Source organism: Montipora capricornis, chromosome 2 (genome assembly GCF_036669925.1).
Source record: "Montipora capricornis isolate CH-2021 chromosome 2, ASM3666992v2, whole genome shotgun sequence".
Lineage (NCBI taxonomy): Eukaryota > Metazoa > Cnidaria > Anthozoa > Scleractinia > Acroporidae > Montipora > Montipora capricornis.
The window spans coordinates 64031967-64049466 of record NC_090884.1 but is presented as its reverse complement, the minus strand read 5'-3'; the positions used below and the strand labels follow the sequence as shown (position 1 = coordinate 64049466).

General features: G+C 39.1%; 1 protein-coding gene across 2 annotated transcripts in view; it reads right to left on the bottom strand.

Moving 5' to 3' along the window:
- Window positions 1-15603, bottom strand: part of LOC138031105 (E3 ubiquitin-protein ligase rnf213-alpha-like) — a 24677-nt gene extending 9074 nt beyond the window's left edge. The window contains exons 1-7 of one of the 2 annotated variants that reach the window (XM_068878855.1): window positions 15341-15603; window positions 10586-11814; window positions 7866-8030; window positions 7047-7174; window positions 6618-6794; window positions 3668-3882; window positions 1223-1518 (exon numbers count right to left, since the gene is read on the bottom strand). In XM_068878855.1, the coding sequence (XP_068734956.1) occupies window positions 1223-1518; window positions 3668-3882; window positions 6618-6794; window positions 7047-7174; window positions 7866-8030; window positions 10586-11814; window positions 15341-15494 (2364 nt within the window). In that variant the 5' untranslated portion in view covers window positions 15495-15603. Of the gene's footprint in view, window positions 1-1222; window positions 1519-3667; window positions 3883-6617; window positions 6795-7046; window positions 7175-7865; window positions 8031-10585; window positions 11815-15334 lie in introns of both variants that reach the window. The other variant, XM_068878854.1, reaches the window with a different exon arrangement.
- Between the last annotated feature and the right edge of the window lie 1897 nt (window positions 15604-17500).

Below are 17500 nucleotides of genomic sequence, written 5' to 3'. Positions count from 1 at the left end.
TCCTGGAAACTCAAGTTCATCGCCTCGTTCTCGCTCTTTGGCGCGGTACTGGGTTCCAATAGGCGTATTACGTGACAAGTTATTTTATATGTGGCGTGACAAGTTTTGATGAAACAAGTTTATTTATGACGTGACAAGTTTTATATTTTCAACATGTTTTATATACGGCGTGACAAGTTTTACATTTTGTAGCAAGTTTTATGTATAAGCTAAGATGTTTTATTTAAAGAGCAATACGTTTTATAAATGACAAGAAGTATTTCCGATACAAACGGCATTCCACACTCGTCTGCCAACAAAGCATTAACTCGATGGCCTGTTCTCTCTCGAACCAAATTTTCTTCCCACTTGATTTTGAAACAGTCTGGTTTTCGATTCCCAGGCTAACTGAGCTACAACGCCTTTCATGAAGGAATAGTCTTTTTCCATCACGATTGGTCAAAACGGCTATTGAATATGGGGGAGTATTTTAGGCCATTTATAAAACACGCGCAGCATGCACGTGTTTATTAGATAAAACACTTCTGCTTGTGTATTAAATAGTAAATAATTAACTTTTTGTCAGACGGTCTGGCACTTTTGTAGAAACTGTGATAGCCGGAAGATTGAGAGACTCTACGAGAGACCGCTTGAATCAGTATATTGTGATAAAAGTAGTGCATACGACGGACTTCTTGTGAGGGCTAAACTCCCCTCGCTGCTGAACAGAAGGCTGCAGGAGATAGCAATCACAATGTACAACGTCATGTATAATTTATGCCCTAGTTAACTATTTTTAATTTAAGCTACTAAAGTTATAACCTGAGAAATTCGGATAATTTTATGATTCCGAGAACAAATATGAACACCTAAGGGAAAACACAGTATTAGATATATTGGTGCTGTAATATGGTCCGAACTAAGTATGCACATTAAGAGTCAGAAACACTTGCTTCTTTTGAGAACTGACACCTGTAAGAACTGTCATCTAGAAAAATTTGTGGGGTGGGCAGGGTTTTCGAGTTTGTTTATTTGTTTGTTTTATTCTTTTACGTAGTTAGGTAGTTAGGTGTCCACAATTAGTTTACACGCCGTGTAAGCTAGGCTTTTGACACATTAATATTTATTGTTATTATTGAATTTCTAGCTTTAAAAAGCATACTCCTCACCTCTTGAATAACCATAATATTTATTGAAAACCTTAATACCGACATTAACAACAGTTTTAAAACTCAAACATTACCTTTGATTCATGAAAATTGTTAGGCTTCCTTAACTTGATGTTGCCCTTTTCACGCGTCCAAACATTTGACAGGCAACTCACGACGTTGTTCAGTTTGGAAAGTGCTTCAGTTGCATCCATTTTTTCAGTTCTGCCATCGACAACGAAACCTTCCCATTTTGGCAGGAAAAAATACAGCGCTCTGGTTCGATACTCCAATGTTTCGTACTTTGAGAAGGAATTCGAGCTCCATAACCAGGAAAAGATACCTTCATCATTTGAGACATAAGCCACTCCGTCAATTTGATTCCATGTTGCTATCGAAAAGGTATTGAGAAAGACATGTCAATGTTTGTTTACCAAGTGCTGAACGAAAGGCAATGGATTTAAACAGCCCCTTCCAATAATTGGAATACCTGGTTAAAACGAATCCCCATGACTGGGTCTAGGTGGGTCTAGCCTGCGTTTCAGGCAATCTCGTTCCCAGAGCTTCCGTTACCCTTGTCCAGCGAAACTGGCGCGGGAGGCTATGGAATAGGCCATTTCCGAGTTCATGTCTGCCTCCTCTTCAAAGCAAGTCTAAGTGCGAAGTTTTTGTGATGGTAATCAGTTCTACTTTACATATAAATAAAAACTAATTTTCATAACAAAAACTTCGCACTTAGACTCGCTTTGAAGATGAGGCAGGCCAGAACTCGGAAATGGCCTATTATCCAAAACCGGAACCAGAAAACTCTGGTTCCGGTTGAAAAGTGCGCGTGCGTGAAGGGTCCCCTCACTATACGTGGAAAATATTTGCAGAGTTCAATGGTTTTTGGTGCATGAAATCGAAACTCTGCCATTGCAAACAATTTTTCCCCGCGACGAGATTTAGCAGGGTTCAAAAAGTTATTGCGCATAAAACACTGCAAACAATTTTCAATTTCACCCGCGAAAACTAACATCCGTTAACAAATACGTTTTTAAAATATTACATCAAATATGGCCTCTTTTGGATTTGACCAGAGTCCATCTTTCCCGACCGCTGGTCAAGGAAACGATGACGCTGGGAACGAGATTGACGGAGCAGACGGCCGGTTCGGTTTGGTTGATTTCAATTGATCGTTTGAATGTAATGGCGGCAGCAGCGCAAAAACCTGAACCAAAGAGAAGGAGCGAGAAACCGCCTGCAATCAATCCCACAAGATTTTCGAAAACTCCCACTTCCAATCATGTGTGACAAGCACGGATTTGATGTCAACTAGCAAACAAATCATAGCGCGCCTTGTGTAAACAATGAGGGCGGGAGTATAATTCGTATCTCGCTAGGGAAAAATTTACAAGATCGAACTGAGATTTCAACTTACCGTTAGGGTGTATACTATTGTGCGATAAGTCGACAATGATATAGCCAACAATCTTTTGTGAAAGTTATTAGAATGTCCTTTCAGCACCTTTAGAAATGCCTTGTCCAGCGCATCTTCTGCCGAAGATTGCCAAATCCCGCTAGAAGGACACTAAAATATCACCTCTATTTCTTAGCTGCTTTACAGCGTGTCTCTGGTCTTCTTTAAGAATACAAGAAAATTAAGCTCCCGCAAGGAAGTTGCCAGATCTTTTAAAAGCAGGTCGTTGGCTCTTTCTCGTCCTGTTTACACGAAAGGGAGTAGTAAATGTTGACTGACATGCGGGTTTTGTCTTTTGACACTCTAACAGCCAATCAGGAACGACATTTTGCCCGTCCACCGGCGAACAGGAGTTTCGAAAATCTTGTGGGGTTAACTGCAGGCGATTTCTCGCTCTTTCTCTCCCTCGCCCCTTTCCTTTGCTCTTTTGACTTCGGTCTTGGTTTAAGAGCGGAAATTACATTCAAAACGATCACTCGAAAGTCAACCCCAGTGAAAGAAGATTCCGAAATTCACCAAACCGCCAGCTACGCAGGCTAGACTGGGTCGGTAGAATAATCGTGCATTCAGAGCCCATGGTATTGGGAAATACTTTTAACCGCGAATTTTGCACAAATCTCTTTCTCCCAAAGACGCGGCCTTTAACGTAAAACATCACAATTAACCCCTATACACATCAAGTCCGGGTTGACTAGACAGACGGCTGCCCTAATTTTAATGCCTTTCACATGGAGTCTACATTTCTCTTAGACGACCAACAACTTGGGTCGAAAATATTGACCAAAAAGCATGTGAAATAACAAGAGAGAACTTACAAGAAATTTCTAATTTGTATTAACGCTTTATCCAAAGGCTCTGTTGTTTTGGACATTTGGTTTTGTTTGGACGAGCGACTTGCATTTACTTGGCAGCCTTCGGAAGTGTTTTTTTTTTTTGTCCAATCTCTTCGTTTTGGCCACATCTTTAGGGATTTTCTTCCACGGTTTAGAATTTATTATGAGTTCTGTACCATGCCTCAAAGTATCGTGGAAAAGGCAAAATACTTATGTCTCCGTCCTTATCGATAATTGTAAGCACTTACCTCCAGTCTTAATATCTTTTTCACGAATTTTTAACACACGATCGACAATGGCATTGTAATGAAATGGCGGAAACTCGAGTAACTCTTCATAGAATTGTCTTCCTTTTCTGACCACCAGATACTTGTAGAAGGTACCTTTGTGAGCTCGGTCAAGGCTTATTGTGAACTGACCACGAAAGTACAAAAGTTTGTCTTTGTCTTTGTATTGTTCGCTCCTAATTGAATAAGAAAGATGAAATGACAACCTTATATATTGAATGTCATAGACCAAAGCGGCTATGAACTCAATGTTGTATCCAATTCAAATCTCCCGGGTTAAGATTCTTTGGTCTTCTTTGTTGATTGTATTTGCATTATAATGTAGCATTCATATTTAAATGATATGGAAATACCTGGAACAAAACGTTTCATTCCCAAAGGGTTTGAATTGCGTACAACTTTGAGTTAGCCGGTTTGGTCTATTGAATAACAGTAGAGAAGATGCGTTATTAATTAACTATAAAAACGCTCTTTGGGCCAATCACTCAAATATGAGAAGGGGGCATGACCTTTTGCATGCAATACGATCTGAAAAAAGCATCAAAGAAAGATGCCAGTAATATAACGTGACGTTACAACAACCAGTTTCTCCCATCACCCGGCTCGAAAGTAAATAAACCGTTCACTAAGGTGGCATTGGTCGTACAAGCAACATATGGACTTTCCATACGAGATTCGACGCCCACAAGTGTCAGCCTTTCTTGCTTATCTTGAAGTCCGGGGAGAACGCTGAAATAAGGAGAATTGTAGACTACAATATAACCAAAGAAAGGAACTAAGAATTACATAATCTTAAAAAAAAACATTCACACTCATTAATGGCCACTAAATGCAACAAGTGGACTGTTCTAACTCTAACAAAACAGATGCTGCCCCGGTCCTGGAAGGATCACACCCATATCCTGAGAGTGGGCTTGAGCCAATAACAACCGTCTTCCATTCTTCCCTGTCCTCGGTCATTTTCCTAGAGTAGGGAAAGACTCTAAGAGGATTTTGTTGTTGAATGGTTAATTGACTAATGTCAAATAGGCAGTTTTTATGCTACAGACTTTAAAGTCGTGAAGACGCCTTTAACGTCTCAGACGTCAAAGCCGTCTGGTATAAAAACGAGACACGCGTCTGACCTCTAGCCGAAAACCATAAACTGCTAAACCTTAGAAAGCGTGCCCTCCCACAAGGCCCCACTCTAAACTGGAATGCTAGTGTTGATGAGGCCTCAAAGCGCCATTGCATCGTTTGGGTACTAAAGCGCGCTTGGATATCTTCCAAGGACCTTATTAATGTCTACTTTGCCCCGATGCGATGTGTCCAGCAGCTAAATCGCTGCTTACCAATGACATCAACAACGTACCGACCACTGTTTACAGTGAGTCTTCATAGCCAATAACATCAAGGCAAATTTGACAGTCGACCAATAACATAATGAACTTGTTGAACCATCAAATCAACAACCAGAGTATTTATGCCATCTACTGACGTTTAAAAAATCATTCAATGTCACCCAAAACAGTCCTTGTCAAGACCACACTCACCCGAATATTAATAATAATAATAATTGTTATTATTATTATTATTATTATTATTATTATAACAACAAGAACAATAACAATAACAATAACAATAACAATAATAATAATAATAATAATAATAATAATACAACATTACCTGTAACTTTGACGATACAGGCACTACAACATCTGCAAGTAAATACCCAACAGCTGCTATCGAGACCAAGACGATTACAACACCCTTGCCTACAGCGCTAAACGAGCTACTGAGATCAAAGATCACAGAAAAGTACACCAAAGAAGCAGAAGAACAGAAATGGCTTGGAGCTTACACCAACAAACAGCGCCAAGACAAACAACTGCCTCCCACAGCCAACCAAATCCAGAAGAAATGGAAAAATATACCTGATATTGTCTACAGCGTAAACAAGACCATACGACAACAACTACTACCAACAAAGACATATCAGCAAAGCAAAGGACAGATAACCATCACAGACACCAATTGTAGAATGTGCCACACTGCTACACGCGTGCTAAGTGCGTGCTCAAACATCGCCCAGACACTACACAACCAGGCACGACAGGATGCTAAGGCCGATATACCTCTGCTTACTGGATAAGTACAATTTCCAGGAAAGTGATCATGGAAAGCCATGGTACCAACAGAGCCTACCGCACGCAGTGCTTGAAAATGAGAAGGCAAAGATATATTGGAATGTGCCCTTTATCCTTGAGAAACCACCAGAAAATGGACCTAATAAGCCTGACGTAATTGTACATGATAAAGAAACCAACATCTGGACTCTATTTAAAGGCACAGTCTGCCAAGTAGACAAAATTGCGGAACGATTCAAAGAAAAACAAACAAAATACATAGAACTGCGCGCAGGCATTAAAAGAGAGTACAAAAGTACAAGCGTATATCAAATCAACATTGTTTTTGACTTCCTTGGAGGACACCATGAATAATTGAGAAATGACTTAAGATCAATTACGAGCACTGACAAGGGACTGAGTTACCTCATCGGACGCTGGTAGAAACGGATTTTGAGCCAGAATGTAAATATCGTTAAGAAGTTCTACGAATATGTTTAAGCGGAAAAAGGAATGTAAATTGATGTAATTAACCAGCTTAGATTTAAAATCCGCTGGTTGATGTAATAGTGATATGCACAAAAGTAAATAGAATCTGCGATAATAATAATAACAACTTACTTTAAGTGTCACTGGATTTAGGGCTAGAGCACTAATTGGGGACACTAATGAAATTAACTCAAATCAAATCAAACAAACGATTAGATGATGGCATCTTGCTAAGCTATGAGTATTATGATTTTATTAACAATGCTTGTTGCATAGCAAAACATTTATTCCATTAATAAATATGCTGTGGTACTTACTCGGCAACAGCAGCCATGTCAACACAGTTCTGCTCAAAGTTTCCTAAATCTTCTCCGTGCGCTCGTATAAATAAGCTTGCATCTGCCATTTTAAAGCTTGATGCAAGAAGAACATGGAACACCACAGTCACTCCATTTTCCGGTGGAACCTGCTGAAGGCTTGGGGCCGGGAGAGCTCTAAGTGACAGTAAGAAATAAAATCGTTACAATGCAGGTCTTGTTCCTCTACCTTTTAGCATGTTTTATTAGGCTGCAGATCTATCTTTGAGGAGGAATAATGGAAAGAAAATAACAAAAACAAATAACATGTAAAAACAACAAAGAGAGTACGATTTGCGACGTAAAACCCTGAATTCGTTTCAATGAAATTGCGTTTTTCAAAAACATCGATGTAGTAATTTTGCTTTGTTTTCCTTTCTTGAAACTTACTTTGAGGCCTGCAGCTCAGAATTGCCAACGTTTCCTTTCTTATCTTTTTTGCCTTTCTTTCCTTTTGTCTCTAGTTCCTGTGCATCACTCTTTCGATACCAGTTGCCGCTTGGTTCCGCTCCATGATCCTAACGAAACCAAAAGTATACAGTAATATTTATTGAACTTGCATTCATTCAGAGAAGACAGGAGTAGTTTGGAAACACACTGTGGTACTGAGACGTTGTTGACAATTGCTCCTTGAATCGACTCTATTTATAAAACACAGAAAGACCCTGGGAAAATTTTATGTTTCAAAAAATCAATTGCTTCTTCAGGTCAATGACTAAAAGTTACAGTACCAAGATATCACGACGCGACAAAGTTTGAAACACTGCAAGCTCTGCAGCTGACTACCATAGTAAGTGCGATCGCTGTATCCCTAAAACATCCAAATCTACAGAACATTTACATTTACTCTAACGTTTCTTCCTGGACATTCCTGGAACATGCATTAATTCCCATCCTGACGCTTTGTTAGAGTGTTACGAAAAATACAGAACGAGAATTTCAAGTTATAGTTTCGCTAATACAGCTGTGATATTTGGTCTGACCCGGACAACCATAGAATCTACACCCTCTTCGCCATCAACTCGTCTGAGTTCGTTGTCCAATGTCGCATTTTTCGCCCTCTTGAAAGCCATTTGCACCACCCTAGAACCTACATCTAGGAGACCGCATAAGACTGTAACACAAAGCATTGTGAACGTCTTAGGCAACTACAAATCAAAACAATACTTCCTTTGATTTAATAATTCTCACTTATAAGTTCATCATTACCTCTTTGGATTGTCTGCGGTCATTATCTTGTGAACCACCCAGAGGATCACATGACACATCAGTGCCCGTTGCTGCGCCCGCTTCCGATGACATAGACAAATTACGTTGTTGGTTTCTTTTGCTTTGCTCTCTCGTGACAGGACCTTTTGAAACTTCTACTGAATTCTAAAAGACATCAAAACAACCGACAAAAAATAAATTAAACAATCAAGCTGAAGAGTAATCCGGCAAATTTTGTAACACGTGCTAAAATCAATACCGCATAAGGAAGCCTACAGTGTGCATGTCAGGGATCGCATTAACGCAGAAATCAGGCATTTTAACGCATCATCAAAATTTTAATGCGTCCAACGACGCAAGACACTGACTTTAATAACTCACACAACTTGCTTTCATTTGTCAGTATATTCTGCTGTTTGGGCGACTTGCAAGAAAAAATAATAAGAATTAACGCAGTAAAGTAACATAGTGGTGGCCATAATTATTGGATTTAAGGTGCTGATACACTGTCAAATGTTTCGCGCAACTTGTCTCGCAATGCTTTGGCGACATTGTGGCACGGCAAGTTGCACGAAACATTTCACAGTATAACATACTCTGCAACGGCCAAAATCGTTGCGAGACAAGTTGCAAGAGCTGTTGCCGAAAGTAGAATTACCGGTAAGTTAGAATAGTACTTTTCGTGCAACTTGTCTCGTAACGATTTTGGCCGCTGCAGGCTATGTCACACTAGGGAATTTAAGAAATACGACGGCTACGGTGGACGAAAACGTCACCTCAAAATATAACTTGGCTCTATCATGTCTTTCGCGATTATTCAGTCTCGTTCACGCCCTACAATGTGGGCGAAGTATCCTAAAAATAAATTGATACGAGCGGTTTTAAAGTTAAAATAGAGAATGACAGATTCTATGTTGCGTGCTTACGTTGTCGTCAAAACTTCAAATTTAGTGATTTCACGTCGTCGTTATGAGAGGACCGCTGAGATACTTGCTAAAATCTGTGCTGCGCGTGCAGCACGATTATTTATGCTCTTTTAACCAATGATATCATTGTTTTGTGGCGTTATCGTAGTCGTAGCCGTCGTCGTTTCTTAAATTCCCTACTGTGAAATGTTTTGTGCAACTTGTGCCGCCACAATGTCGCCAAAACATTGCGAGACAAGTTGCACGAAACATTTCACAGTGTGACAGCGCCTTTAGCCATGCAAAGATGATTAAACATCCGGGAAACTTAATTGAGCTCCTGCCATTTGTTTGCTCATTGGTCGATTAAGAAATACAAGAGCTCGCATTTCTTAAAAAGGAACTGAGAAAGATTGAAGATATGGTCATTTTAGATAAAGAGTTTTTGGCTAAAATTGGCTGAAAGAGTTTGAATGGTTGTGAACAAGGAATTTGGGCAATACGTTATCTATGATTTGTTTAGGACCAGGTAAAAGATGGAAAAAAGAACTCGCCCAAGACTGGATGCAACAATTCTCAGCGATCGGCAATTGTACGGAATGAATCAGGTGGATCACAAAAGTACAGAAGCAGTATTGCTTCAACAAGAACTGTTCAATGCTGCCTGTGACAACGCTGGATAGGAACACCTCAGTGGTACATAACATTGAGCACTGTCTAGTCTATTTATTTATCAAAAATTATCGTCGCATTATATTATCATCATTATCATTATCATTATCATTATCATTATCATTATTGATACTAGTACCAGTACTCAATAGTGTCTTAAGCTATTGTCCAAAGAAAAAGATTAGAGAGTTGGTTACTCTCTCTTTATCATAACCTTAAAGATACTTTTCTTCTCGCAGAGAGTCACCAAGATTTTGGGATCCCCAAAAAATGCTTGGGACCCCAATTTGGTCAGACATGCGGGTCCCAGGCCTCAGATTGAAGAATCCTAGTGCCATCCCTGCATGTTCATTAATTTTCTTTGGTAATGAGGTTTGCTATTCTTTTAACCGTCCTTCGAGACGTTCTCGCAGGCATACTGCTGGTTCTAAACAAAGGAATGACGGTCACGGCCTCTCGTACCATGTGTTCATTCACATTAACCCATTGATGCCCAGGGGTTCCCCAATGACGAGTAAAATCGTCTGGTGTTAGACAGGGTAAAATACTCTGGTGTTAGAAAGAATAAAATACTAAGTCTGGCCGGTTTCGGACGGTTTGGACATCAAAGGGTAAATGGCCATGTAACATGTCCTCTATTTCAAATCCAGGTTGACAATCAGACATGTATAGTTTGTTGCTATTATGGTTTAGAAGCTTTTGGAGCATTGTGAATGCACCTTACAAAAACTACAATTTAAAGGCTCGACACGCCCATCTGGTGTCTTCATCAGGGATGACCCAAAGCTATCCCAAGAGGCCTTTTACATGGTAACAAAAAGGCTCCTTTTATATGCTAGAAAAGCTATCACAAGAGTCCTTTTATATGCTAGGAGCAAATATAAGGACTTCTGTGATATCTTTGGATCACCCTAGATTGAGACACTAGACAGCATTGTCAAAACATTGAGAATTACTAGCTTGCATTTAAAGCTACATGTACAAGGCATGCTGCAATCACAATTCTCTAAGCCAGAGAAGAATCAAACTATGTGTGATAAGATGATGACCTTGCACATGTCGACTACAAACTAGTACCCTCCCGTATACATGTAACAGCATTTAACACTTCAGAATTTATACCACTGGCTCGAAATTACTTACTTGAAGTGTCTCATTTTTCTCGTGATCTTGCGCCAAATCAGGAAGATTGTTAGCCTCCGGTGGTTTTTGTTGGGACTCTTTCGGTAAAGTCGAATAGCCCGTAGTAGGTCTATCACTGCGCATGTGAGTGGCTGCTGCTTCAGCTTGCGAAGAACTTTGTCCACTATTAGCCAGTTTTTTCTCTTCTATCCCATTGCCTTTATCTTCCTGTTTGTGTTGATAAGATGATTGTACCTGCTGACTGTCCAAATGTGTCTCAACTGTCTGGTCCTGCTCTTGTCCACTTGTCCGTGACGTAGGAGGTGATGGTAGATTTGAGTTGTTTTCGTCAAGCAATGCAGGACACCTCAAGTTTTCTTCATCAATGGCATGACTGTGTTCCTCATTTATATAGGACAGTCCGTGTCCTTCAGGCGACCCTGCTTCCGTTGTTTTGTTCGATGAGTTTGCTTTTATAATTTGGGTACTTGAACTAGTCATACATCTGCCATTCCCAGCTTCTGCCTTTTGACCTGAAACTATCGTGGAAGTATTGGTACATTCTGATCTCTCTGAGCCTTCGAATTTCTCCTCAGTTTCCCCAACTGTGGTCTGGCATTTTCCAGTGTTGGGATGGCCACTAGACTCAAAGGAAGGCTCCACGGCCTTTCTCACTTGATTCGTCGAAGGTGATTTTTGGCCTGTTTTCAATGATGGCACTTCATTACTGTGATTGTTTGCCCCTTGACCAAGACTTGATATTGGTTGTTTATGGACTGCATTTGTTGAGGGAACTTCGTCAACATTTTTACCAGGGCACTGATTTTGAACTAATAAAGGCTTTTGTTGGTTTGTGTTTTTTGGTCGTACTTCACCACTGCCTTTACCAACTTCTGGGTTTTGACTGAATAAGGGATCTTGTTGGTCTACTGTTGTTGATGGCACTTCATCACAGTATTTGCTTGTTCCTTGGTTTTGACTTTTCAAGAGGGGATGTTGGCCTGATTTTGATGATAAAAGTTGATCATCGTATTTCCCTGCACCTTGATTTTGACTTGATGAGGGCCGTTGTTGGCCTGCTTTTGTTGATGGTTCTTCCTCACCATGTTTTCCAGCTCCTTGGCTTTGATATGTTGTGGACTGATACTGGTTTGTGTTTACTGATATTGTTTCATTATTGTAATTGCCTGCTCCTTGATTTTGACTTGTCAAGAGCTGTGGATCCTCTGTGTCTGTTGCTGTGTTTTCACCTTAATTTAGATAGCACAAAAATATCAAAATCAATTTGCATAATTAGTCATCAAAAATTACACTACCCTTCTACCGAGAGGCACAAAGCATATTCGGCCTAAAGGTACAGTGCAGTGACGAGAATCATGGTACAAACGTTTGACAACTCTGATTGGCTTTCAGTTGTTTCCTTCAACGGCCAATTACACCATTACCAGTATCAAGGATTAATTGATACTTTGACTGCTTTTGCGGCTGTTTGAATCCTTTTAAGAATAATTGAAATCCTACAAGCAGATTTTGTTGTGTGATATCTTTTTTGGACTATAAAGATCACTAAAATAACCTTCTATGAAATTAATGACCAAATTTGGTCACTGTCCCAAAACATTTGGACCTCTAGTATTACTGGAGGAGGATATCAAAGCTTTGTAGTCCAAGGTTGATTGCTGTGCGTTTTTTTTTCCAGAGCAGGAAAATGACATTTTTAGTAAGGTCTTATTTGAGTGACGGTGGTTTTTATTCCCTTGGAAGTAAAAATTAAACATAAACTTGCTGCTCCCTTACACAAATTTTCTTAGTATTGATTGCAATTTAATTTAAAAAATAATACAGTAACAAAAGCAATAATGAGTCTTTCCGTCGTGTGTAACATTACACAAAGATTTTCCGGGAGATAAGTCTCCAATTTTCAGAGATTATTATATGCATTCACAGGCAAACAACTTTTAATATCTAGTGAGGATAATTCCAGGCTGAAAGATAACATAATGATGATCACCTTATGCTATTAAGGAATAATTTTAAACTGACAATACTCCTTCATAAAACAATTTCAACTGTTGTCTTGTGGAGAGCTCTTTTTTTTTTCACTGACCCTCACCCACAGAGTAGTTTAATTCACAAGAAATAATATGTTATACCCTCTCCTCTCATATTCCCCAGACATGGCAACATTTAAGACAAGTTTTTTCAAAATCTTGATAACAATCCTAAACTCGACTGTTTTTATATTGGATCACTTAGGTTGGAATGGAACGTTCTAGATCCTTTATCCATAAATTAGATTATAATAATTTATTACCATAAAGTATATGGGAGGAAGAACAGTATCCGTTATATTCATCATTTCAACCAAAGCCTGCAATCCTAAATCCACATTGTGTATTAATTACAGGGGAAGTCACCCCTTCTCATTTCACTTCAAAATATTTCAGATATTTTGCACCCATATCGAACGTGATAAACTTATGCATATTTGAATCATTATATGTTCTAAAATTATTGCAAAAAAAGGTGTATTCATGACAACTGCAGACTGCTAGTGCTGATAAACAGTCCAAACACCCATTTCAAACAGTGCTGATATATAAACAGTAGCAATTGCAGAATACCCGGCCCACCAAATGTCCTACTTAAAAAAGCTGCAACTGCTGTCCGCAGTCCCGTAGTCAATGAATGAAAAGTGTTAAAGAGCAAGCAGTGAAATGAACTAGCTGCCACCGTGTTACGCAGTACCGTAGTCATTGAACGAAAAGTGTTAAAGGACAAGCACTAAAATGAACTGCCACCATGGTCCACAGTCCCATAGTCGTTGAATGAAAAGTGTAGTTAACCGAACCGCAAAATGAAAGCTAAAATTTTACGAGAATGCTTAGGCCTAATCACTGAAGCGAGCTCTTCGGCGTAATCAGTAAGCGAGTGCTTTCTTCTTCACACAACCTCATGAAAAGAGTATATAGTTAACTGAACCGCAAAATGAAAGCTAAAATTTTGGGAGAGCGCTTAGGCTTAATCAGTAAACAAATCCTTTCTTCTTCACAAGATCTATATCCATCAGATCTTTCCCTCTGAATCAGTGCTTTTCGCAATCATCATGGTGTCTGAGTGGGTGACTTGCAGACTACAGCCCGCGGCTAGATTGCAGAATACCAGGCCCACCAAATATGTCCTACTTAAAAAAGCTGCCACCACGGTCCCGCAGTCGTGTTTAACAATGCTGCTTCCGCGTCCACTAAATGTCTTACTTGGAAAACTACCACCGCAATCCCACTGTCAACACTTTTCACGAGATCGATTTAGTTCTAGAACTGATTTAGAATGGTCATTTTTTTAAGAGTTATGGTTGGTGTACTGCATATCCATGAGATCCTTGCAGATTCAGAGAACCCCTCGAATTGTATGAAATACCCACTTTCTTATTTTAAACCAACAATTAGACAAGTTTTCAAACAGCATTTAACTGGTGATGAAATTAATTCATGATCAAAAGGCCCGAGGGAACGGTTTACGGCCAAGTCGCCCGAAAGTCATCTCGCCCGAAGTTATGTCGCCCGAAAGCAGAGTCATGTTGCCCGAAATTCATATTCATGTCGCCCGATATCTTGATTCATGTCGCCCGAAATTTCATAATGCTAAAAAAGATTCCGAAAATTTTAAAAACTAGTCAGAGTGAAATGTAAAACTGTGAAACTGAGGTTGCTCGTTTCGCTGTCGTTTGATATCATGGAGATAGTAATCCTAAAGTAAAACACGAAAATGAAAAAACTAGTCAAAAACTTGAAAACAAATTCAAATACCAATTGAGGGTAAGTTCGTGATAAAAATAAATAAATAATAAAATACTTATTACACGCGGGGACGTGTGGGTCTTCGTACTGACACCCGCCCCTTGAAATTCAGGTAGACTTATTACATGCCTAATATTTGAGATACAAACCTAGCGATATTCCTTTTAAAGTAGAGCAAAAATATTTGCCCCCGCGTTTGATTACCTGTTTATGGGATGTGTATTTAATATTAATACTGTGCATAAGACCATTGAAAAATTAACGTTTCAAGCATTTTATTGAGGTTCACATTCATGTAAGTAGTTAACAGCACAAGTAAAGTGGTTGTTGTGACATCGCACTACACCTCCTACTTTGTACTGAGCTCCCCTGATTAGAATCTCCTCAAACACATTTATGTCTTTCATTAATGCGGGAGGGAATTCAATGAAAAGGAAGTAGTTTGAGTATCACATAGGTTAGCGGACACAACAATTTACGAATTTATTCCTTGGGATTTACTTAAGTTGTTGCTTTTCTTCAAGTTTATACACTCGATAAAATTTCGGGCGACATGACTATGAATTTCGGGCAACATGACTCTGGTTCCGGGCTACTTGACTTCGGGCGAGATGACTTTCGGGCGACTTGACCAGTTACCGAGGGAACCGAAGTCGGAACACCTTTGAAGAACTAATACATTTGTAATCGTATAATTATTCAATAATCTTACCACTACCTGCACCAAAATCACTACATTTATTTACCTTTAGTTTGCAGCTAGGATAATTTCGATGAGAACAATTTCTTGCTTTTCATTGAGGACAAAACAATTCCGATCGATCGGCAAATACTCATCCAACTGCGAAAATCAATTGAAGGAGTTATGCATATGGCTTACGTGCTCTGAAGTTGCTCTCAGTTTCTCGCACAAAGACAGGGTTTCATTCCAGTTCAATAGGCGATAATCAATACTAAAGACAAGCATCACCTTTACCAAAAGTGCTCCTGCTTTGCTGTTTGTTTGATTTTCCTCCAACGTCCTCCCGCCCCTTCGGTTTGATTGGAGCAAATGGAAGCGGTAAACTACATTCTGGACAAAATTTAAACCTTGGAAGAAGGTCTTCACTTCCACAGTGAGGACACTGCATTGTTCAAGGGCTTCCCAGTTACATTGCTATAAACTAAAGCAACCAAACCGTGTTACCACTTTGAGGCATGCGAACCACATAATGAATCTGAAATGATGCATAATTCAGCATTCTATTCTCAGAAATTAACCGGAAGTGAATTGAACAGGCGATTTCGGGGAATTCGATCAAAATTCACTCGGCCTATTTTCATCGAGGATTTACATAATATTTTATTACCTCGAGACACGCAAAACTCAACACTTTTAATCATGTTTAATGAATGCATTGAACGAGAAGGTGCATTCGCTCTTAAGGTGGCTGGTACCAGTTTCCTCGCGCGGGGAGTAAGTCACCTTCGTTGCTTCATGCGTGAGTAACACGCACGATACAGGCGCGAGATTTAAAACCCGAAAAACCAAAACAAACATGGCGGCGTGCGGCTTTTTTCGCGCAAGGACACTTTTGTACTGTTGGAGACGAAATTTTCATTTAAAAGAGACTTTTCCTGCTAGAACAACTTTAGTCAATTCTGTGTATTTAAGAAAAATTGTTTCTGGAATTCAATGTTTCCCAAGTTTCAAAGGCAACTCGATCGATCGTTACGGCCACAGGGAGCGTATAAAGGACTCGCAAAGTGGACATAAATATGAAGAATGGACACACCAACAAAAATCATTTTGCTTGTTCTTCTTCGCAACATTCTATGGGTTGTATTTTGTTTGCTCGACAAATATTGCGTATGCAGGAGATAGAGAAGACGAAAAACCAAACTACGAGTCCAGGCGACACAAAGGATGCTTTGCTTCCAAACGACAAATTCAATCCGTAGCAAATCTGACCAGAGCAAAAAAATGCATAACCCAAGGCAACGAAAATCACCCTGAAGAGGAACAAGACTTTGAACCTCCAAGAAAAATAGAAACGAGGTCACAGGTATGTTGTTTATGCGATAAATATTTATCGTTACGTCGCTAACACTGTGCCAAATGTTGGCTCAAATATTGCAAATTAGCTAGATGGACCATTTCCATTTCCTTCCTGTTACTTTGCCTTTTAGTTTGAAAAATTTAAATATCAGAAAGTAAATGGCTTAGCAAATATATTTTCATTACAGCAACCTAAACATGGGGTTGATATTTGTGGTACAAGACTGATTGAACTTCACGTTCTGCGAAATGACCTGAAATCTTGTTCAAACTGTAAAGAAGGTGAGTGTCTCTTGGTGTCTTCAGAAGTTTCTTGAAGCACTAGTAGGTAAGCAAAATTATAGTTTTCTACTTTTAAGAAAAATATCGTTTCATTGTTACCATACAAGTAAAGTACACAAAAATTGTGTACTTAAGTACATCACTAATATGAAGTAAAATTAGTGTAGAATAGAGTAACTTTTGTATTGATGTGAAGGTTGTTGACTCTTCAATTGCTATATAATCCCCAAGTCATAAAAAAAGGAACATTATTTTGTGAAAAATAGTTGAAAATATTACGAGTGATATTTTGATATCGAATTGTTTGTGAATTAAAATCTTAAATATTAGCGATGGAAGATGCTTACTTATCTGTTTGTAATAGTGCCTGGCATTTTTTGAAATTATCTTACATGGGTATGAACAAAATAGTATGGGTAATCAAAAGGTTACAAGTGAAGTCAGGGAATCATCATTTCACCCACGCTTTGTCCAAAATCAAATAATTTCCTCAGCCCAAAGGCTCTGGAATTTATCTGATTTTGGACAAAACACAAGTGACTTATTCCCTAATTTCAGGAGTATACCATTTGATTAGCTATTAACATTATGGGTGACAAATTACGTTCATAAGACACCATTTTGGCACTGTAGGAAAAGTTGCCATGGCAACATTATAAATTAACGCTGAAATTTCGCACCAAAATTAAGGAGTAATTTGTCATCCATGTTATAAGCTGAAATACAACTCATCTATGCCAATCAAATTGCAAAGTACAATACAATACTTTATTTGCCACCATCAATTTTACCAATATTGGAAGGTACACTGTGTAT